The sequence below is a fragment of the Boleophthalmus pectinirostris genome, unplaced genomic scaffold (genome assembly GCF_026225935.1).
Source record: "Boleophthalmus pectinirostris isolate CB_2022bp ecotype Guang Dong unplaced genomic scaffold, ASM2622593v1 HiC_scaffold_5, whole genome shotgun sequence".
NCBI classification, from domain to species: Eukaryota; Metazoa; Chordata; class Actinopteri; order Gobiiformes; family Gobiidae; genus Boleophthalmus; species Boleophthalmus pectinirostris.
The window spans coordinates 21,057,904-21,080,755 of record NW_026571404.1 but is presented as its reverse complement, the minus strand read 5'-3'; the positions used below and the strand labels follow the sequence as shown (position 1 = coordinate 21,080,755).

At 37.0% G+C, this 22,852-nt stretch overlaps 4 protein-coding genes across 7 annotated transcripts; 2 read left to right on the top strand and 2 right to left on the bottom strand.

The window, feature by feature from the left end:
• The first annotated feature begins 91 nt into the window (after positions 1-91).
• adam8a (ADAM metallopeptidase domain 8a) lies at positions 92-6,632 on the top strand. The gene is made up of 24 exons (XM_020921441.2): positions 92-239; positions 352-458; positions 533-606; positions 687-765; positions 1,199-1,275; positions 1,381-1,624; positions 1,800-1,880; positions 2,054-2,122; positions 2,466-2,635; positions 2,731-2,812; positions 2,890-3,032; positions 3,137-3,314; positions 3,387-3,476; positions 3,640-3,835; positions 3,919-4,000; positions 4,087-4,264; positions 4,343-4,429; positions 4,506-4,590; positions 4,764-4,872; positions 4,957-5,152; positions 5,324-5,371; positions 5,525-5,581; positions 5,658-5,771; positions 5,971-6,632. Exons 1-24 carry the CDS (start codon positions 194-196, stop codon positions 6,013-6,015), a joined length of 2,637 nt encoding a protein of 878 aa, XP_020777100.1. The 5' UTR covers positions 92-193; the 3' UTR covers positions 6,016-6,632.
• Positions 6,633-6,778: 146 nt separating this feature from the next.
• Positions 6,779-9,906, top strand: spef1 (sperm flagellar 1). Its single transcript, XM_020921118.2, has 7 exons — positions 6,779-6,940; positions 7,069-7,180; positions 7,467-7,611; positions 7,707-7,752; positions 8,745-8,820; positions 8,879-8,981; positions 9,239-9,906. Exons 1-7 carry the CDS (start codon positions 6,832-6,834, stop codon positions 9,353-9,355), a joined length of 708 nt encoding a protein of 235 aa, XP_020776777.1. The 5' UTR covers positions 6,779-6,831; the 3' UTR covers positions 9,356-9,906.
• A 1,294-nt stretch (positions 9,907-11,200) lies between these two features.
• On the bottom strand, positions 11,201-16,012 carry erlin1 (ER lipid raft associated 1). Of its 2 annotated transcripts, none has more exons than XM_020921467.2 (12): positions 15,860-16,012; positions 14,978-15,106; positions 14,723-14,804; positions 14,565-14,611; positions 14,425-14,486; positions 14,224-14,349; positions 14,002-14,075; positions 13,457-13,515; positions 13,245-13,336; positions 13,069-13,158; positions 12,913-12,992; positions 11,201-12,828 (listed from the first exon to the last, which is right to left on the bottom strand). In XM_020921467.2, the coding sequence occupies exons 2-12, from the start codon at positions 15,088-15,090 to the stop codon at positions 12,640-12,642; spliced, it is 1,014 nt and encodes a 337-aa protein (XP_020777126.1). In that variant the 5' UTR covers positions 15,091-15,106; positions 15,860-16,012; the 3' UTR covers positions 11,201-12,639. The 2 variants fall into 2 exon arrangements, with proteins under 2 accessions (XP_020777126.1, XP_055019045.1); XM_055163070.1 differs by having other exon boundaries at positions 15,782-15,871.
• Positions 16,013-16,189: 177 nt separating this feature from the next.
• LOC110157171 (inhibitor of nuclear factor kappa-B kinase subunit alpha-like) lies at positions 16,190-21,308 on the bottom strand. 3 transcript variants are annotated; one of them, XM_055163047.1, is made up of 22 exons: positions 21,020-21,308; positions 20,791-20,908; positions 20,596-20,690; positions 20,403-20,520; positions 20,004-20,073; positions 19,835-19,923; positions 19,680-19,769; positions 19,457-19,581; positions 19,259-19,366; positions 19,052-19,187; positions 18,738-18,989; positions 18,573-18,675; positions 18,215-18,338; positions 17,989-18,140; positions 17,858-17,919; positions 17,530-17,639; positions 17,408-17,457; positions 17,038-17,146; positions 16,809-16,956; positions 16,683-16,726; positions 16,512-16,611; positions 16,190-16,437 (listed from the first exon to the last, which is right to left on the bottom strand). In XM_055163047.1, the coding sequence occupies exons 2-22, from the start codon at positions 20,893-20,895 to the stop codon at positions 16,378-16,380; spliced, it is 2,250 nt and encodes a 749-aa protein (XP_055019022.1). In that variant the 5' UTR covers positions 20,896-20,908; positions 21,020-21,308; the 3' UTR covers positions 16,190-16,377. The 3 variants fall into 3 exon arrangements, with proteins under 3 accessions (XP_055019022.1, XP_020777102.2, XP_055019023.1); XM_020921443.2 differs by having other exon boundaries at positions 16,683-16,732; positions 21,020-21,307; XM_055163048.1 differs by lacking the exon at positions 21,020-21,308 and having other exon boundaries at positions 16,683-16,732; positions 20,596-20,701; positions 20,791-20,851.
• Between the last annotated feature and the right edge of the window lie 1,544 nt (positions 21,309-22,852).

The window sequence follows — 22,852 nt, the reverse complement described above, 5'->3', positions numbered from 1 at the left end:
TTTTTCTTAGAATGGTTTAGTGACTCATGTAGCTGGTGAACAATTGGTAAATCGCAGGATATTACACGAAAAGGAGAGAGAGAGAGCGACAGAGAGAGAGAGAGAGAGGGGGGGCGGGGAGTGATGGGCCTTCAATAACTCCCTCAGACTCACTGCTCACCATGACAGTGTCCATCCGAAAGAAGAGAGCAACATGCTCCAGCCAGGATGTATTGTATGGATTATTTTCTCCTTGTGGGGTACGTTGAATGTAATGTTATTTCCTTAATTTGTTTACTTTATTGTGTTTTCTTCACTCTGTTGTCTTTGTATTTTAAAAGTATTGTTTTATTGTATTATTTACCTCACCAGGAACAGTTGACTGTCATGTGAGGAATATGCCTCATGTGATGAAGTACCAAACAGTTATACCTCAGAAACTAGGATCCCCAAATCTCAACAACTCAACATTACACCAGGTAAAACCTAATTTAAATTTTACATGTTATTAATGCATATTTGGGGTTTTGATTTAAAATCCATTGTGTCCCAGACATTTCCAGATGTAATGAAGTACTCCTTGTTAATTGGAGCACAGAACTATACACTCCACCTGGAGAGAAACATGTGAGAAAACATCCATGAGCTGATTTAAGTAACTTTTATTTGCAATTCAATAATACTATCACAAACTTTGTTTTCTCCAGAGACCTTGTTGGGCGAAACTTTTCTGTTACGCACTATTCTAAGGAGGGCAACCAAATCACAACCAACCCAGATTTAACGGTATATATTGTTTCATTTAATTACTATAACTCTACATCGTTCTATATCAATATTTTTGTCATTAAGCCTATGCACTACTTATTCATTCTTGGGCATGCTGCTGTCTTTGTGCTTCCATTTGTTGCACTTCATCAATCTATTTATATCAAGAGAAGAAATCTCAGATGTGGGTGGTGATTCAGCGTTGAAACAGACTAAAATGTACTATCACACTGTTTGTCCTGACTGAGACTAGATTTAGTGGAAGTGTAATGTCTGGTCTTTTGCAAGTCAAATGAACTGTTAAATATTGGTATTATAACTGCTTACCATATCGATATTCCTGAAATAATATAGTGAGACATAATATAGAGAGACATACAAGTTGTAATCAGTGGTATTGTATTGTACTTTTGCTCATTTCTAAGTTAACATGAATCTAATTCTTTTTCAGAGCCACTGTTATTTCCATGGACATGTGATGGGACTAGAGGATTCATCAGTCAGTGTCAGTCTATGCTCAGGAATAAAGTAAGTGAAAGTGAATAAAATATAGTGTGTGCGTCTATTTTGTATTTATAGGACATTTGTAATATGAATATTATGCATATAAAAATGTGCTTGTTATCCCCTCAGTGGATTTGTCCGCCTTCAGGACCAGACTTACCTCATTGAACCTCTGGAAAAGAGACACAGCAGGACTGAAAAAGAGACACAGCAGGACAGTAAGAGCCCCATGTCCCAGAGTGAGGAGGGTCTTCATGCCGTTTACAACTACAAACACCTGAGGACAAAAAGAAGCACATGTTCCCATGGAAACACCACCACGTTCTATGATCATGGCGGCCGGCCGTCTGGACTGTTCCAGCTTGGCAGTCTGGTATGGACAGAAATTAGGACACATACATTTGTTTCCCTTGGAGACTGTTATCTTAAAACAAAAACTTTGGATTTGTTGATATATTGTCCTTGTTTATATCAGTACTGTTGATTTAAGTCTATAACAGTCTAGAAATCACAACATACATGCATTCACTTTTTGTATTTGCCCACAGAAAAGCAGATTTCAGCGTAAAGATAAAGGTACTTCAAAACACAGGACAGTGGAACTTGTTGTGGTCATTGACAATGAAGAGGTGAGTTTTTCTCTGTCTTGTTAATATTTACACCGAAGTTATTTAAATAGCTCACGTTCTTATTATAATTGTAATATAAATGACATAATACTCATTAATATTAAATTACATAATACCCATGTTTGACAGTATAGATTATACTTTGTATTAATATTCCACATACTTCTTTTCAGTATAAAAAGATTGGCAATAAGAAGAATGTTGAGGCTCGAGTGCTTGAGGTTGCAAACCATGTTGACAAGGTATGCTGTCTCATATTCTGAACATTAACATAAATTTCAAGAATATTAAGTCTATTTTTGTTTGGTACTTCTTGTCCTTGACTGAATTACTACCAGGACAAGAAAGTTAGTGATTTGTAGAAATTTCACTGAGATTCTTCACACCTCAGATGAAAGATTATCACATCTCACACAGTCCTTGTTGCATATTCTGAGCTGATGGAGTAAAACACAGTTACATCAGACAGTGCTATTATATGTGTTTTTTATTATGTATTTTTGTTTAGTGTTTTTGCACAACTCATCTCTATAGTATTTTTTTTCCCCGCACCTGTTAACGCATACCATTTGTACTGTGCTGCAGCTATATAGGCCTGTGGGTGTTCGAGTGATGCTTGTTGGGATCGATATCTGGTCTTACAAAGATCAGATAGAGGTCAGCACAAATCCAGAGTTTACGCTTGGACGTTTCTTAGAGTGGCGTCAGCAGAGACTTATACCCAGAATCAAACACGACAATGCACAATTTATCACGTAAGATGGAGAAGTCCTAAACTTCAAAGCAAAAAAATGCAATAATATAGTATTTGCGTTTTATTTTGTTATTTTATCTTTTTTTTTTTTTGCAGTGGTGTGGATTTTGATGGTTCCACTGTTGGATTAGCAAACACAAATGCAATGTGTACTTCAAAGTCTGGGGCTGTAAATGAGGTAAGATATGAATAAATATTGTTATAACTTGGCGTTGATGACCTATTTTGCTAATTGTCTCCATACTTTCCACACAGGATCACAACAGTAACTCAGTTGGAGTGGCCTCAACAATAGCTCATGAGATGGGACACAACCTGGGTTTGTCCCATGATAATGAAAACTGTGTTTGTGGTTCATCCATATCAAAAAAGGGCTGCATCATGTCTGAAAGTGTAGGGTAAGTGTTATATGCGCAAACAAAACTGTTCAGTGATATGTCAAACACTGAATAAAACAATGGTCCTGCCAGGTGGTGCTTCTTATCAGTTTGCCTTTCTTCAGTGTTGTTTATCCAGAGCTGTTTAGTAGCTGCAGTCAACAACAGCTCAGCATGTTTCTGGAAGAGATCAACCCCGAGTGTCTGCTTGATAAGCCCTCAACAAATCGTATCTATGGAGGACCTGTTTGTGGAAATGCTTTTCTTGAGGCTGGAGAGGAGTGTGACTGCGGCACTGCAGAGGTGAACAAACAAATTCACACTAAATATTTAACAGTAAATGAAAATTATATGAATGTATAATATATTTTCCAGGAATGTAAAAATCCATGCTGTAACGCCACCACCTGCAAACTGAAAGCAGGAGCCCAATGTGCAGAAGGAGAGTGTTGCCATAATTGCCAAGTAAGTATCAACAGATACATTTTAGTGTGTGGATGAGTGAATCACACATTTCTGAATGTGTTACCATGCAGCTAGACAATGTCTGACTGTGCCGCCTGGCTGTCATTCGAAAGAGGACACAATATTCAGCATCACTCCATCTGTGCCTCTTCTCACTCCTCAGCTTAAACCGACAGGCAGTTTATGCCGTCCAAAAACAGGAGACTGTGACCTGGCAGAGTACTGCTCTGGACTCTCAGCTTCCTGTCCTGCTGACGCCTACACTCAAAATGGTCTCCCATGCAAACGTGGACAGGGATATTGCTACAATGGTCAGTGTCCTTCAAGGAGACAACACTGCAAGAGACTTTGGGGACCAGGTAAAATCAATTTAAAAAGTGTTTACTGTTTAAGAATACATTTTATCACTAATACGACACACGCTATATGGTATTCAACTCAGATGCTGAAGTAGCTGCAGATGTTTGTTTCCACCGCAATGGAAACTGCAAAAAAACTGTGTTTGGTCAGAGATGTGCTGGGGCGTACGTAAAACGTTTATTACAGAACACTTTTTTCATTACATTATTGTAAAATACATACCTTGTATTGATCATTTATTACTTTATAGGGATCAATCATGTGGTACGCTGTTCTGCACCGGAGGTTGGGAGTTTCCAGTAACGTCAAAGAAGTATTACTACAACATTGGAAATAACTTGTGCAATGAAGCAACGATGAATCCTGAGGACAACTACCCAGCTGACATGGGCTTAGTCCCCACTGGAACCAAATGTGGAACGAACATGGTAGCAAAACATTTGCCAGTTTTGAAGTTTATTTTCTACATTCAGCACCATATTCCAATATCTGTACCTTGTTACTAGGTTTGCTATGATCAAAGGTGCCAGGATATGAAATATATCAAAGTGTATGGACCTAATGACTGCTCTGACCAATGCAACAACCATGGCGTAAGAAATTGATGAACTTCCTCAAAAGTGAGAGATAAACAGATAATGCAGTTACACTAACAGGGGAATGTTACAGGTGTGTAACCATGAGATGATGTGCCACTGTGATCCAGGATGGGCCCCACCCTACTGTGACATACAACAAACAGAGCTGCCTGAAGGTATCATCCCTTACATCAGACAAAAATGCACACACTGTTCTTTATGAAGAAATGGCTGATGTAACACTGAGCGGAACAGTTTTCACTATACTCTACTGTTTGTATAACTACGTTTTTGTTGCTTCCTAAAATGATTTAATAGTGTAATTAATAGTTAATACTTGTCTTTGCAGAGACTGGAATGGTCTTACCAGTTTCTTTGGCAGTGGGGGCACTTATGTTACTGGTATTGATTGTTGGGAGTTTGATGTGTTGCATTAAAAAGCACCGGCCAAAAAAGAGGTGAGGAGTCCAACATTCTTAATGGTTTTATTATCTTGTTTAAGTTACCTCACAATATATATTAACATTTACTGTATGTTTTAGATATTTCCAGTCTACCTCAGGACAAACTAACCCCATGTTTCAGTCGAGCAGTGTAAAGAACAGCCCTTGTAATGGATCCTTCATTAGTGTGCCAACATTTGTGGAGACTTCATCCACCCATCTCTCCAAACCACTGCCCTATGCTTCATCTAGAGCAACAGCTGGAGCATTTAAACCCACAAGGGCAGCTCCAGAAGTGAGTTTTTAAGATACATTTATTTACATCACTCTAAACCTCTCATAATTTAAAATGCCCTTGTTCATAATTATAAACCACATGCAATTGCATTTACCTCTTCCCTGTTTGTCAGCTGAGTGTGTGAACAGTTGATCATGTCTCATTGAACTGTAACATTGTTTTTACCAGCCACCAAAAAAAGTGTCTCCAGAGCCACAAACGTCAAGGATTCAACAGGTAAATGTGATTGTTATTATATATATATATATATATATATATATATATATATATATATATATATATATATATATATATATAATATATATAATTTTTTTTTTTTTTTTTTATATATTTATATTTATTTATTTATTATACTTTATTTTTGTTCAGATTGTTAAACCATATGTGCAACCACCACCTGTTAGTATGAAGCCTGTCTATTCTGAGGTAAAGTTTTTTATTATTATTTTTGTAAAGTATATTTATCACACTCTTTTTATGACACTTTTTTTTTCCTTTTCAGACTAAACCACTTCCCCCATCCAGACCTCTTCCTCCACTTACCACAAAGCCAAAGCCTCCAGTACCCCCAATAAATGTGAAGCCCTCCTCTGGTGCACTGCCTCATACTCAGTTGGTAAGTTAAATCAACAGAAGTTTCACATGCACAGTGCTTTTACACTCACTTACAAATGATTGTTGTTTAAAAAAAAACAAACAAGCTTATAATCATTTGTCATGAGCTGTACTTTAGTGCACCTAATTTTTTTTAACTGATAAATCAAATATTGTGCTTGTCTGCAATAGTATAAAGTATAAAACTTTTGCTCCTGCAGGTATCTGGGAGAGTTGTTCTGATGCCTCCAAACAGGCCCAGATGACAGAAGAGATAAACCAGAGTGCTATAACAAAGTATGGGACTATCACTTTATGATGTCTGTGTTGAACATATGGTTCACAGGCTTAAAATTGATCTTTAGATTGACCAGTGGTGATTTGCAGACCCTGTTTGACAGTTAAGGTTACCATAATGGTTTTGCCATGTGCCTCTTGTTCGTGATTTTCATATGGGCCTTTTGTCAGTGCTAGGGAATAAGTGTCATTGGTGACTGGCTTGCAAGCCTTTAAATGAGAAATGGCTTCATGCTGCTATGACTACTGATTACAGCCTTAATCAGATTTTTTTTTTTTCAAAGGGGAGTTTGTTAACTTCCATTCTATTTAATAATTGCACTATTGCTGAAAGTGATTTATAGGCTATATGATGGTACTTTCAATTAAATAATATTAGCTCAGTAATTAAAATTGTTAAGGGAGTTTACGCAAATGTTGCACTCTTGTCTTATTTCAGATAAATGCGTATTTATGAAGTTTTTCTTTGTTTTGTTGGTAGATTCAAGGGACAATGCATTTCCTATGCAGATATTTTATCACATCAAAGGCCTTCACTGTATTTATTGATATTTTTAATTGTTTGTTAAATAAATATTAAATCAAACCTTTTGGATATGAATTATTTGTTATATATTTATTCTGATTATTAAAAAGACTCTTTCCAAAGGGCGTCGCTAATTAGCCGTTGCTAAGCAACGCTTTAAACAACATGTAGTTAATGGACAGGCTAACCAGTTAGCGTTAGCTAAGGGGGATATATGATCATAATATAACAGCTGTGAAATAAATGTCTCTTTAAAACAATGGACCGAGAACTGAATGAGGAGGAACTGCAGGACTTGTATGCCTGGATAGATAAAATACCCCTTTCGCGGCCCAAAAGACACATCACACGGGACTTCAGCGATGGAGGTAATGCAGTGGCGTAGTCTTTTTTGCTGAGTTTGCTAGAGTAGCCTACCAAAGGAAAAATGTAATCAATATCATCTGAAAACAAGAAGGATGTAAAACATTGTTTTTCCGAATACCCATTTTTGCAGTGATGGCTGCTGAGGTTGTGAAATATTATTTCCCCAAATTTGTTGATTTGCACAACTATGTTCCTGCAAATGGTACACCACAGAAGCTCAGCAACTGGGATCTTCTAAACAGGCAAGACAAATGGACAAAACTATTTTTAAAAGTTTTTGCGAAAAAAACTGGGGCAAAGAGGGGGCAGGATGTGCGATCTTGACGTGTATGAGAACTCATTTAGACACGCCCAATGTGGCACAAAGCCAGTCATAAATCTGAACGATGAGGGAATGGGATCATTGCTAGAAACATTTGATTTCCCCAAGTGTTATTTCATAGTGGTATTAGTTACTCTTACACTGTTGTCACCTATGCAGTTTTGTCAATTAAAGATGCTTCTGCTATCTGTGCATTGTGTGAACAGGAAGGTGTTTTCCAAGCTGAACTTTCAGGTGACGGAGGATACAGTGAACAAAATTGTACTGAACACCCCAGGAGCCATAGAGCCTGTTCTGAGCATCCTCAAGAAGAAGATTGAACGAAGACCAGAGCAGCCAAACAATACACTTGTGTGTATATTTCAGTATTGTACTGTCATACAATATATTTTACTAAGATTTGTTTTCTATGTCATAATTTAATGCTGTATTTTTCTTCTACTCAGGATTTGGAGTATTATGACACCCAGAATCATGAGAAAATCTATGAGGGTAATTTTTAGTCTTTATTTGCCTTTTCAGAAATGTAAATTAAATTCACACTTTCTACTTTTGCCATTTAGGTCATTCAAATTGTTTTTATTCAGCAGTAGGCACAAACAAATGTCTTGCAAGCTGTATCACAGTTCAGAATCTCACCATAAGCAAAATAATCCAGAGTCAGCATAATATATCCCAAATAAGCATGTGTATGATATTTAGGCCTATTTTTAGGGTTAGATTTGGTTAAAGAGCTGACAAACACCAATTCAGCATTTCTAAATATAAGGAAAGGTCCTTATTTTTGTGTATCGCTCCCTGTGTATTTAGTGACTATATTTGTAAGCAAGCATTGTAGTTTAAATCTATAAGTGATGACGGCACAGATCCAAACAGAACTACATTTCGTGCCTGGACAGATGAGAAAAGGTCACAACCTTTATGTGACGTGTCTCTGGGCTGTTTCTCGTACCTCATCTGTCCCTGATACCGTCCTGTGAAGCTGGACCAGGCCTTTCCTTCCTGTGCCCGGTGTTTCCTCCTCCATCTACACCCAGTTCACCACACATCCACTAACCCTCAGTCATATCAGCTCTTAATGTAAACACAATGACCTTTATCACCGGCATGAACCTACCACTGCAGGGCGTCATCAGCTCCTAATTTATCACCTCTTTGCTATGAAAAAAGTCAAGTTTACATACAGTACAACATACTATATCCACAATTATCATGAGTAGTTTTTACATGAGTAGCATCTTGGGAACACTGTAACGTCTAATATATCTGTATTTATTGGTTTGTAGAAGCTTATCTTGTTACAATATAGTGTAATGTTAATGTGCATTTTTCTCATTGACTAAACCAAGAAGAAAAGATCTGAAAATGTGGGTGCTCAACTATTGTGAGAAATAACATAAAATATTACTTGGCGTTGTATGTCATGTAAGTAATGTCATGAGTTAGTGACATGCTCTTGTTTTTTTGTTTTTTTTTCTCCTCAGAAACATTTCTCAATGAAGTTAAAGTACAAACAGAACAGGGAAAGAAAACAGAAGAAAAGGGGAAACAGAAAAAGAGGTAACACTGTCTTGATTTTAATGTTATTTTGTTTGTACTAATATCTATTTATGTGTAGCAAAGAGCAGCTAAAGGTGAATTTGAATGCCTTGGACAGCGATGTGCGACAAATGGTGAAAGAGAAGGACAAAGAGGTGTTGTCTTTAAGGGAGACTGTGGAGGTAGGAACTTAAACACTCAAATCCGGGAAGAGCAGCATCTGCAGTGCCGAGAGTGCACTCTGTGTGAGGCAGAACTCTGGTGTGAGTGTGATACATGCATTATGTGTCATACGCTGGTTCAGCAGTGAGTAACAACTTGTAAAGCGGATGCAACTTTTTTTCCTTCTGCGGTCACATCTCCAAGCTGAGAAAAAGGCAGAGGTATTTTTGGATGATCTAGAAACATGTCACTGTAAGTAACATTTCTCTTCTTGCAGATTCTGCAAGTAAAGGTGAGCAAGTTGGAGCATTTAGTTCGACTGAAAGACTTACGGATTGAGGAGCTCACACGTCATCTGGACACATACAAAGCTAAAGGAAGTAACCCCAAGTAAAAAAGTTCACTTGAGTTTTCAATCATTGCTGTAAAAGAAGAGGAACGCAACAGTAAAAATGCAACAAGATCTTTTGACATTTCATTACACAAATCTGACAATATTATTTTCTGTCTCATGACAATGTTTTAAAATAGTAAAACATATGCAGAATTACTACAACATCCTGCTCTAAGAAATGACATACTCATTTCTTGGTCTTTCCTTTCATGTAATAAGATTGACAAATATAGGCAGATTGTCAATTACCTCACTTGTCACATCTTAATGAAGTCAGGGTGAATGAAACCACAGCTTATGGGGAAATTGCACATCTCTGACGTGTCAGATCAGGACTCTTGTGACTTGACTTGAGATAAGGTCTAGGTCCTTTACTTAAGACTGTGTGTCTGTTTCATCTTTGAAGAATAACATAAAGCAGAAATCCTGCTGTGTTTTATCAGGAAGTTAGGTTAATACTGTTTAGCTGCTGCTCCTGGGATTTTTTTGCTGCTCCTGGGAATCTTTTGGTTTGGAATTATCCAGTTGTCACAATCGGATATAAATAAAGATTTGTTCAAAAACATGCAGTCAATACATTCTTAAAAATAACCATATTTGGATATGGTTCATAGTTTCACAATTAGTCAAAAGTAAATATGTAAATATTTTGAGGATGTACAGTAATTGTGCAATATGTCTTGGTAATTCATCATAACATTTGGCTCCTCCTACACACAGATAATGTTGTAATGCTGATTTTCTAGACACTCATTTTATTGCTTTACAATTTCAACCATTACTAGTATCTGGCAGTAGTATGCTGGTGTGTATGTAAATGCCAGTCTGCACAATTTCCATCTCCATGAATAACTCACACACCATATTCTTACATAGTTAAAGAGGGTAAAGTGTCTTGCCTAAGGACACAACAATTGCATGCACTGAATGTACTGAACATGGAGGGGCCACCGTACCACATGAGAAACTCTGAATTTCCCCGAAATACAAATTATGCATTACTTGGATTTAGTTTTAGGTTTTATGAAAAATGTTTTTCAGCTATTATGCAAATTCAAAGTCTAATAAGTCCATAGACTGACAGTGTTGCTGAAGCTTAAGGCCCAAAAATCAATAAGACATTAGAAATTAGAAATCACCAAGGAATAACAAGTAAGTGAATGGGCCAGGCTTACACATAAGATAAGTATTTATGAAAAACAGAGCAGCTATTGAAGAGGAAGCTGCCTGCTGCTGATGAATCATCACAAATTCAAGATTTATTGAGCCCCAGGTTAGTGTCACTCTCATGCCCTTCAAGGGAAGGAAAAGAGTTGCTTCTTTCAGAAAACACAATACATAAACTTGACCTCCCTTCCTGAGAGGAGGATCATATACCCCTAACCCACCAAACATACATCCCTTGTAAACAAATGTTGATTTATTTTCACTTGCAAACTTTCAGTGGGATCATATTTCTAACTGATCATGACAGAAAACAAAAGGCACAGAGTGGATAAAAAGAAGAGGATGTAATACAGTATTCAAGGGGGCTGTCCATGTCCATCTATATCAGAAATATGGCAGCAGTTGCAAAACAATGTTTTGAAAACATTGTTTTACAGATATATAGATATAAATATAGATATTAGCAGTGCAGAAGAAAAGGGTATACTTATGGTTAGAATTAGTTAAGCATGAAACTAGAATTAATGAAACTACTTCAGTATTGCTGAACAGTCATCTTTGTTGTAAATTATAAATAGAATAAGTGCCCCCTCTAGTGGGAAGTCATAGTATACCAGTGTGCAAAACAAAAATAACTTCAGACCTTGGAGATGGTACACTCAACACAAACCACATGAATATTACCAAAATAGGTTTTTATTTTACATAAGAACAGTGTCAAAACATTTTGCATATAAATCTTTTTAAAACAAGAGATTCACAGATTGTACAAAAACGACAAATAATTGACAAAATAATTAGTAAAGTAAATCAATAACAATTTGCATTGAATCCCATCACCAACAATATTAAAATGAGAGTGCAGTAATTGTCTGCCATTCAAGTGTCAAGTAAACTAACTTTAAACACATTTAGTGTTCATTGCCATAACTCTTGGAAGTTTAACTACTGCTTGTCTTGCCACAAAACTAAAGAAATAGACATCAAAACTGTAAGAAAAATGTAAACAAGAGGAAGACACTATTTTAATATAACAATACAACTCACCCCAAACCATGCAGTTTACTGCTCCCTGTTCAAAGATATTTTAAGGACTGCTTTGATGAAAAGTACTTTGTTGTTTGGAGGACAGTTTTTAAAGTTTTTCTGAAGTTAATTTGTAGTTCATTCTTCATTTAAAAAAAAAAAAAACTAAACTAAGAAGTCAAGCAACCAAAAGTTGCAGGCATCTTCTTATCTTAACTGAGCATGGCAGGGGAAAGCATAAAGTAAAACACTTTCACCAAAATAATAAATTTAAGCACTGTGACTATGAATTGCATTTGCCATTACAGAGGGGGGCAGCGTATCCTTACATAGTTTTAATATTGTGCTGGCTGTCAGTATTATCACAATATCTACTTGAGAATACAGTGGAGTGAAAATCAACTCAAATCATTCAGAATTAGAGGGTTACATAGATAAGCAAGGCATTTGATTTCTGTGTTGTTGTTGTTTTTTAAAGGGTGTGGGGGATGAGTCAAATTTAAATGAAATGAGAAAAACTATTGAACGATAAAACATGTCAAATGTCCTGAGTAAGTCCACCAAAGGCATTCACCAAAAGCACTTTCTAATATAAAAAACAAACAAATAATGATTTAGAGTCAAAAGATGGCACAGAAGCAGCCTTCCCTCATCCTTTACACAGACGCAGACCATTGTATCATAATTAGGGTCACCTTTGGGTTCCAGTTCCAAACATTTGCAAAATCACACTACATCCTTTCATATCTATCAGAAAATGCAATCTTCAAATTGCATTGTTTCGTAAGCACACGCGGATTACACCAACCTAGCGACCTTTCCAGGCATAAGCAATTATTATTCTGTTGATTTGACTAAAGCACTCTTAATCTCATTTCTGTTTTACCTCCAGAAATGTTAAGACAGTAAGCCACATCCTTTTTTGTATATTCCTTGCAAATCTGGTGTTCATTTGGTTGTACACCATTTAGTTTAAGACTAGAGCACCCTCATCTCCAAATAAACTGCAAAGCGGTCAAATACCCTTATCTCCATTTCAGACCAACCAAGTGCATCACGGACAGAAGAGTCATGCAAAGGCAGCTGTGGGTTCAATTACCATCCAGTTTTTGTTTAAGTAAGTCTGATTCAACACCGGGCTGGTCAGAGGGGCGGGACTTTTGGGGACTACTGTTTCCCTCCACAAACATGTTGGGGATGTCCTGGCCAAAGTAGATCTTACTGTTGGCAGCAATGGCCTGGTACTTCATCAACTCCAAGTACTCTGGGGTTAGCTTCAGCTACAATAACAGAACAGAAAAAGTGAGTGAGTAATGTACAGTTTCTTTGTATGTGCATGTGTGTGACATGTGTGACACATTTACCATGTTTGCTTCAGCAAACTTGGCAGCCGTGTAATATTCTGCATCAGCTCTGGCCTTTTCTCTGGCCAGGAAGGCAGCATCTGTTAAAAGACATGATATATTTCTGCAAAGTCCCAACTAAAGTAAAAAATATAAGTAAAAACAGAGGGAAAAAACCTTCAATTTCAGAGATTCTCTTCTCAGTTTCTTTCTCCATGATCTTCTGTTGAAATTGGATCTCTGCGACCTGAGCCACCTTCTGGGCCTCTGTTTGAAGATGAGGGATCATTAGCAACTATGTTGGAGCGTGTATGGGACCCAGCCTTGTACAGCAATCCACCATGATGAATTACCAATTATGGCCTTTTTTCTTTCAGTCTCGGCTTCCTTCTCCACTACTTTTTGTGTCTGTACTGTTATTAACAATCGGGTCTTCTCAGCTTCCCTGAGATGCACATAAATAAACTGTTATTTTTCAGTCTTGTGTGGTCCGGCTGGAAATGAGTGGGTGAGTCAGAAACAGGAAGAATGAACGGTTAGGGTTAGCTCAGATTTGTAAACTCACATGAGTTCAAAGTTCCGGCGAATGGATTCAGGGATTTTAGGTTTAGTAACACGCACAGCCTAAAATGAGATTTAAAAAAAAAAACAGGAGAAACAAAGATCAGATCAAAATTACGGCATGTTGGGTTTCAGGTAAAGATCGTCCAGTGATTTTGTAATCGCCAGTGATGATACCAATTGTTTAGAATCCAAAGAAACTAAAGGCCAATAATCTCTGCAGATATTTTTTGGGCTGATATGTAGGGGCAATTTTGATTATTTCCCCAAATTATATAATTAAAATTTACTAAAATCTCACCCACAACCCTGTTTTTCTAAACAAAATATTGCCCAATGTGCTAAAAGAAATAAATACGTAAATATCAGCCTGATGTATCGGCAAACCAATATAATCGGCCTACCTCTAGTTTCAGGCTCCTTAACAGTCTTACTGAATTTTTACACCACATTAAAGTGTGCAGCTTGCTGCTCGTGCTGGTTAGAATAAACATAAATGTAATTCTTCTACTGGACAGGGTTAGGCACTAAAGTATGGGTGAAAAATACCTGTATTGTGAGCCCAGGGGCCATTGCATTTAGGTCTTTCTGCAAAGCAGTCTTCAGGTTTTCATCAATGATGTCTAGAATGGAAAAATAACAATAATTTTGTTCCAGAAATGTTTTATAATGTAGTAGTCATTCAAATGTCACAATGCCATTATTACATTAATAGTACTCAGTGTGCCTTGTACTACTGACAAGTTTTAGACTTTATTCAAATACACTCACCAAATAACTCGATGTAGACTTCCTGCAGTGTGTGTACACTACAGAACTGGTTAAGTTCATGGTGGATTTTATTGAAAATCAGTGTCTTGTCATAATCTGCAGTGTAGTTTCTCACAATGTCCACGACTACAGAAACACGCAGTTAAACTTTAATTTCCACAAATGATTCAAGTGAACCTCAGCACAAAAAACCTATTCTACCTGCGGAGGGGACCAACATGTTCACCACCTCTATCCGATCAAAATAAATCATCACACCACCGCTGGAAATGTTAAATAGAAAAGTTAAATGAGGTGATGGTAATTGTTTATGAATAATATAACCACAAATATTATGTTACCTTGTTCCACAAGGCACATTCTTGATCTCGTCTGTCTGGAGTGTAGTCTGGCAAAGAAAAATGCATTGCACAATCACTTGAATGCAAGCACAATTAGCAATAAAGTTAAAAGCAGCAAACAACAATATGTCAACTGTTATTTTACAAAATAGGCTTACTTGGACAGATCTGTATGTGGTAATGAAAGGTAACATTATGTGATATCCCGGACCATTAGGGCCTGTCAGTAATGCCCCACCCCTGAAATAAACAACAAGGTTGAGAAGAAGGCAAGCTCTGGAACCATAAATAAGGGTTTACTAAGAAAAGGGCATGAGGGACAGTTTGGCGCTACAAGAGTGCAGTCAATTATTTATAAACGTGTAAAGATAAATTATTGTTGAAACAGTCTTTATCTGACTATTGCAATGTACCTGTAATACACAGCAAGGTGTCCTTCTTCTATCTTGTGAATTGAGGAGTGCAAAAGGATTCCCATAATTCCTGCTATAGCTGCAAACACTGCCCCGACTTGCGGCATGGTCATCCTCCCTTTCTCCAAACTGTAGGGAAAAGATTTGCCTCTCAGCAACTAATTGATTTGTTATACTGTAAAATACAGTTACACGCAATCGAGGTTTACAACTATAATCAAATGCTTTTGACAGTATTCACTGCCATACACATTGTACACACACTTGTACACTTGTGACACACACTTTGTTCTCTATTTCAGGGTGCCCTCAAGGTATAAACACGTTTAATGAATAGCACGACCATAACACAAACGTGATAAGCATGTGTCACAGGCTGGGACTGACCAGTATTATGGTTGTCCCTTACTATAAGCAAATAAAAATCTAACGCGCATTTTATAAGGAGTTGCAAAACAAAATGTTTTGCTATCAAACTGACAAAATATGCAAATATTGTTTTTGGGTTTTTTTGCTTATGTTGTATGTACAAAGGTTACTTAGTAGTAGCTAAGCTAACGTCCTCAACAAGTGGCTACAGAGGTACAGTGCACACAGACCGCTGTGTTTCCATCGTAATTTACGCAAGGTTACTTCTGATAACGTAGTTATTATTGTAGGACATTCACAAGTATTAGACTGCGCTGACACAGCTAGCTCAGGTTAGCAGCTAACAGCTCTCATTATTATCGGGTGGATTCGGAAGTCAGTCATTCTGTCCTATTTTTAGCTTTAGTCTACATTCTTTCAGACTGCTATGCTTACGAGTTACTCCCAAATACGTAGAACCATAATCGATGTAAAACAGCAACATAAATACACCCGTTTATGATCAGAAATAACCTTTATATGAAAGTGCCTCCTCGCTGTTTCACCATTCAAAGTCCGTAGCCCCGCCTCCCGCTACTCTCGCTTTCGCTGGATCCACCGTGTGTCGTTAAGGGCCAGTAGGACATTTCAGCACAGATTGCATTGAGAATTATTAAATGCCATCCTCTGGTATTTTATAATAAATTCAGTCAAAGCCTCAAAAATGTTCAATCAGCATTCACAGCAAAAAGTTTAATATAAACAGACAACATATATATCATATAAAATATATAATATATATATAAATATAAAAAAATATATATAAAATATATGTACATACATACACACACACACACACACATATATGATAAATACATAATAATAATAGAATTTATTAATATTTTAAATACAATGCTTAACATCAATGGCTTAAAATATTTGCAGCTATATTGACAGTGATATTGGTAGAAAACTGTTATTTAGGCCTATATCTCTGGATAACATACATAATAGTGAAAATTTACTGTTCTGGTCATGTTTATTATTTTATTCTATAAGTTCTGCAGTTGGGTCTTCATTGTATCATACTGAGTCCAGCTCCAGTCCTGATCCTAAAAGGTAAAATTCTGATTATTATTCATGGTTAGCTATACAGAAAAAAAAAAAAAAAAAAAAAGCAGCTTACCATAACACTTGTCTCTGTCTCCTGAGTTGCATCCTGCAGAAGAGATGTCAGTTGACTCAGATAGTGTTGATTTTCATCTAACAACTGCCCAACAGTTACACTAAACATAAAAATATGGATAAGTAAATGGTTTAAGTTTACACTGGAACATAAACTGTATGGTCTACATACTTATTTGAGGGTTTGTCTTGAAGTGACTGAGGTGGGGAACCAGTCTGCGCCTTTGAACAATAACAATTTATTTCATTCACACATTAACTGAATAGTTATTTCAGCTTTTTGTTTATCTTTTCTTACACAGGCAATCTTGAGCAAGTACCAGAACTCCCTTTGTCTCTTCATCTGCATCTGCATTACAGCTGCATCAGCAGTTGCAATATTTTCCAGTGCTCTTTCCAACTTTGGGAACAAGTCCACGATGCGTCTCTTGAAAACCAAGATTGTACTACACAGATATATAGATACAAATGCATTTAACATAATTTAAGTGTATCTGTATATTTTGCTGTATTGAGGAAGCTCCCACCTTAGGTGAGTATATAGGTCTTTAAGCACTCGGTCTTGGTTTTGCACAGTCTGAAGAATGGTGCGGACCATTTCAGAGCTGTCACTATAGCCATGTGGAGGGTCCGGACCTGAGAAGAAATATGTTTTTGGAATGATCTTCAAAAAGATTTCAGCTAAAAGAACAGATTATTCACTGAATACCTTCAGAGACACTGAACAGAATTTACAGCAAAACATTTGTTTCACTTACTGTCATCTTCTATTGGCCCCTTATTTTATACAGCGGCAAATCTACTTCAGCTTGTGAATGTGTTCAAATATGTGAGATATTGTAACTGGATCTTTTCATACTATTAATTGAAGTGACCCCATATACAGAATTTACTCACTTTTGCATTTAGCTTTCAGTTGCTTGTAGAGGTCAATTGCCTTTTCCTCACTGAAATAGAGGGTTTTTTGCAATCAATCATGTGGTCATCTCGAATAGCACTGAGACTAAACAGATACACACAGCTGCTTCATCACATCCTCCTGTCTTCTGGCAAATGGACTTCTCTGTAGCTCCACAATCTCCAAATGCAAGCCTAGTATCTCTTCATCCAGGTAGCCCACATCTGCAACCTAAAGTGAAAATGCCGTTAATTAGATAGGAGTGTATCAATTATTCACTCTCATCTGCTGACTCCCATTAGGGGGTTGTAGGTGACCAACCATGGGCCTTGTGTCAGTGGACCATGGACAGTGGTCATTTAGGATTAACAGAACCATGCAGAGAGAACCATATCATGTGAGTATTATTATAAGAATAATAACTATTATTACAAATTACATTAACAGACCTTTGTGAAGTTGTCAGCCTTTTCATCACTTTCTTGCCAGGTCTTCAACATTTTCTCAGAAGCTTTAAAATTATTATGTAAATCACAATTAGACTACAGTCCAATAATGAGTGAAATGTGAAAATACTGACATATCCCATTTTGTTGCTGTCTTGTGTACAGCTCTAGGTCGTGTTGGATGCTGGTCTTAAAGAAAGCCAGTTTTGCTCTGAGCTGCTGAGACCTTGAGAAGAGCAGGTTCTTGTACCGCGTAAGGTTTGTATTATAACGAAGTAGACTTAACCTAAACACAAAACAGGTTTAATTATCTCTTATGAAATATTTTAAAGATAATAATAGACATAAATATATATTTACATGGCTGCTCTCTGTCCCTGATACAGGCGTAGGTAGTCCTCTTTGAGGCCACATATATAGCTGACAGCTTCTCCCCAAACTTTTCTCAGTGCTGCCAGAGGAAGCTGTGTCTTGGTCTCCCTCACTGTGCAGAAACAAGCAATTTGAGGGAGCAATCGTCTCTAATAAAACATCACAATTGTAGGTTTCCGGGTATAAAAGTATAATGACAATAAAACAAAAACTGTCAAAAATAGCTGATAAAAGACTCAAACAAGACATTTAATGGCACTACTAAAATATGCAAAATATATTATCTATTTATTGTTACTGGACAATAAAAACATATTGTTATTGTCTATGTATGTCTATTACTTACCAATAAAGTTAACACTATCTGGCAGAGTTCTAGCAGTCAGAGGTCCAGAGTACTTGGTCAGGCTCTTGTCGAAAAGAAAGACTATACACTTGTCCCAGCCATGCTAAAAATAAGAAAATATAACATATTTATTTTTTCCAAATTCATGCAGGCCTAGTGACATACCAAATCCTCTGGCAGACACTGAGCCGGTGGTCTGCGGGGGTCCAGTGAAATCCCTGTCTCCAGCAGAAGCTCCTGGTTAAGAGGGGATATGTGAGCCTGAGTCTGGGCCTCCAGTCGAAGCTCCTGGTTCAGAGGAGGGACATGAGCCTGAGTCTGGGCCTCCAGTCGAAGCTCCAGTGAGTTCAAACTTTCCTCGGGACTCAGCACTAAGGAGTGCAGCTGAGCTGACGTCATGTCCAACACATGAATGATCTGACAAACATGCATTATTAGTTGTCCTGCTTCAATCATCAGAGTTCTTAAAAATAACATACTTTCATATCAAGAATGTTCTGTAGGATGCTGAAACAGAATGGCTTGTCAGTATTTTCATCTGTTTCTCCACCACGCACTGCAGGATCCCACAACAGTAAAATTTGAAGTAGAGATTCAATTGGCTCCAACAAAGGCCTATGAACAGATACATAATAGGCAGTCATTACAACTACAGATCAGCACAAAAACTGTAGCGCTTGTTTTACCTGCTGAGATTGTTTGGGTAGGGAAGATGTGCAGAGAATCTGACTTCTCCATTCATGTCTTCTATTGCCATAATATCTTTAGGACCCTTATTTTTCACCTTACTTATCCTTTAAACAAGGAAAGATATATCCGTTAGACCTGATAATTGGAAACAAGAGTAAAATGGAAGATGAAAACTAATAGATTGGTGTTCTTACCATTGCACTGGCTGCATGTGATGCAAGAAAGGACGAAAGCCACAAATGCATTCAAAAATGACTGTCCCAAAGCTCCAGTAGTCCACTGTTAGAGTGTATGGTTTGCTTTCAAAAAGCTCAGGAGCCTAAAGGTAAAATTACAAAAGTTAAAACAGTAACTACAGTTTAAGTTTCAAAATATTTTGTACTCTATATATACTTTGAATGAAGAAAAATAACTCACCAAATACTGCAGAGTTCCCACAAACGATGTGCAAAGACTACCCTGATCAAGATCTTTTGCATAGCCAAGATCAATAATTTTGTGGATAAACTGAAAATAAAATAAAATATAAGCATACATTACTGTGCATGTAATAAACTAATAAGATGTAGCACCTTTCCATTGCTATCTTGTAGAACTATGTTCTCAGGCTTCAAATCTCTGTGGATGATTTTGTTTTCATGAAGATACTGAATACCAGCACCTGCATTTACAAAGTTATTACCTATTAGTTAAACATTTCATTGATGTATAATTAAGTATAATAAAGCTAAATGACATTACCAATGTCTTTCAGAAGGGAAAGAATTTCACTTTCCTTTAATCCACAACAATTTTCTGGTTTATTCAATACCTAAATAAAAAGGAATTTAACACTGTCATGATGCAAAATATAGTATGTATATATATATATATATATATATATATATATGTGTGTGTGTGTGTGTATGTGTGTGTGTGTGTGTGTGTGTGTGCGTGTGTGTGTGTGTGTGTGTGTGTGTATGTGTGTGTGTGTGTGTGTGTGTGTGTGTGTGTGCGTGTGTGTGTGTGTGTGTGTGTGTGTATGTGTGTGTGTGTGTGTGTGTGTGTGTGTGTGTGTGTGTGTGTGTGTGTGTGTGTGTGTGTGTGTGTGTGTGTGTGTGTGTGTGTGTGTGTGTACTAGCCCGTCAAGTGTGGCCTGACCTTGCGCAGGTCTCCTCTGGAGCAGTACTCCATGGCCAGAACAGGCAGATCATTTATAGCGATTGAGAGCAACTCTTTAGGAACTTCTCGTGCCTCAACAACATTAACATGGCTTAATCTGTAATTAGAAATAACAAAGACGTGAATTTACTTAACATGTGTCATCATGTTAAACAAACAGATCTTTTCTAACCTTTTCATAATTTGAATCTCTCTACTCCAGCGGTCCTTGTTCTTGGCGTTCAAATCTAAGCGACAAATCTTCACAGCTATTTTTTCCCCGTTATCCTTTTCAAAGACAAAAAGTAAAAAATAAATACAGCCATACATATAGTCAGACTGGGTTTGAATGTAATGTTTCATTTGCCTTAATGATGACATAACTCACACTGTGCTGATAGAGGTAGACGTGTCCAAATCCGCCCATACCAAGCCTTTCCTTCATCTCCCAGAAACTAGTCTGCGGACTCTGCCTTGGTACTGCTCGGTCCATATTGGGTCTATGGCTGTAATACAACACAAAGCATTTTGAGAGTCAAATAACCTCACCACGAGTTTGTGCATTATGCTACACGCAGTAAAATATTCCATGAACCCGGATAACTGAAGGTACTCACCTGATCCACTCTATGGTTATTAGCAAAGCTCAGGTCCAGAATGTACACGAATATGTTTTTGTCACATTGCTGCTTCGAAGTTAGCTCCCTGTCAGATAAGCTTCCTTAGTAACTTTAACTAGTGACTAGTGACATATTTTAAACATACATATATAAACCGTTAAACCGTTACATTTTGGGATTTAGTGTTAAAAAGACTGATAGTATTTTAAGTTCTTAAGAAGGAGGAGATCAACATGGAACCAAAGCGAAAGTAAAAACTCAGCGGCTGAACTTTTAGTCTGCGCATGCGTAGAATGATCACAATTGTACAACACGAGATGGCGCCAGAAACCAGCAGCAGATCCTGGTATTGGATATTTTAATAGATCTAAGAGTAATCACTGGATTTCAGCGAATGAAGGGATTTTAATTAACTGGCAAGTATTGGCCTACATAATATTATATTTTAGGCCTATGGTGATGCTTACGGTTACCGGGACAACAATACTTTATAGATTTTGACTAGCATAAAGACATGGTCAGGGCGGGCTTAGATCAACTGGTATCCTTTTTGTCTTAATGGATTTTTATAAGAGATTCTTATAGGATTCTTAAAATCAAATTGGACTAGACTAGGGATGTTCTCCTGTCCTGATAACATTTTCAGAGATGCCTGATATCAGATACATGATCCAGTCATAAACTTTATACAATACTAGATCTATAGATTGTACATAGACTATGCATCCAGTATTAAACTTACTGGGTTATTTTATGAAATCATTAAAAAAATAACATGTGCTATAATCTTTATCTGCATAAGTATGTTTATCATCAGCTACTTTAATTAATATAAGCTACAAGGCCCTACTTTACAACTCCCCATTTTATGTGCCATGTAGACTCATAACCTGCATTTATTTTAAAAGTAATGCATTTTCTTAGTGCATTCTTCCCAATTTTTTCACTAATTATAACCTAAGAAAATATTTGGCCATCAGATTTAAACCAGGTCTAAATCAGGGCCAATCATAGTTCAGATGGGGTTTACTAGGTCTGAAGCAGAACTCCACTATTGCTATTGATATTTTACAGTTGATGTCATCAACATTCCCTGGAGGTGTGATGTTAACTGTAAACTCTGCTCTGTCTGAAGCTCTGTTACTCAAGTTAGACTTTAATCTGATCTTTGTTTTAACACAATCCGACCAGAAAGAGTTGTCTTAGTTGGAACTACAACAGATGTTCCCATCAAATAATATTACAGTCACAAGTTAGCTAGTGTTATCCAAATTTTAGTTAGTCACTCTCACGTTTGTGTTGAAAATCAAACTCCTGAGCAGGACCATGAAAGCGCATATTGATCACAGGCTCCTGAAATTTTTTTAAATTTATTTATAACCATTTTGTATTTTTGTTTTGAGTTTTCAGACATCTTAAAGCTTTTTTTGGCAGTGTTTGCTAATGTGTGCATTGTGTCCTAAATATTCCAACATTAGAAATACATGTAGAACTCACCAAGTGTGACGTCACTGCAAAGTATTAGTTGGTTTTGTACAAAAAATAATCCAAAAGAGGACCAAAATATGGATTAAATTTACCCAATTTAACAAATATTTGAACTGCAAAAGAATTTGCATATCACCTGTGGAAGCTTGCGGGAGCCAGTGGACATACCACTTTTAGAAACTATATAATTGAGCAGTGATTTCCAAAGTGGGGTCCACGGTCCTTTGGGGGGGGCTCAGAGGTACTGCAGGGGAACCCCCAAAAGTTGTCCACACAACAACCATGAAAGAAAATTGAGTTTGAAATTAACTTTACATATATGCTTTGCATTTGCTACATTAA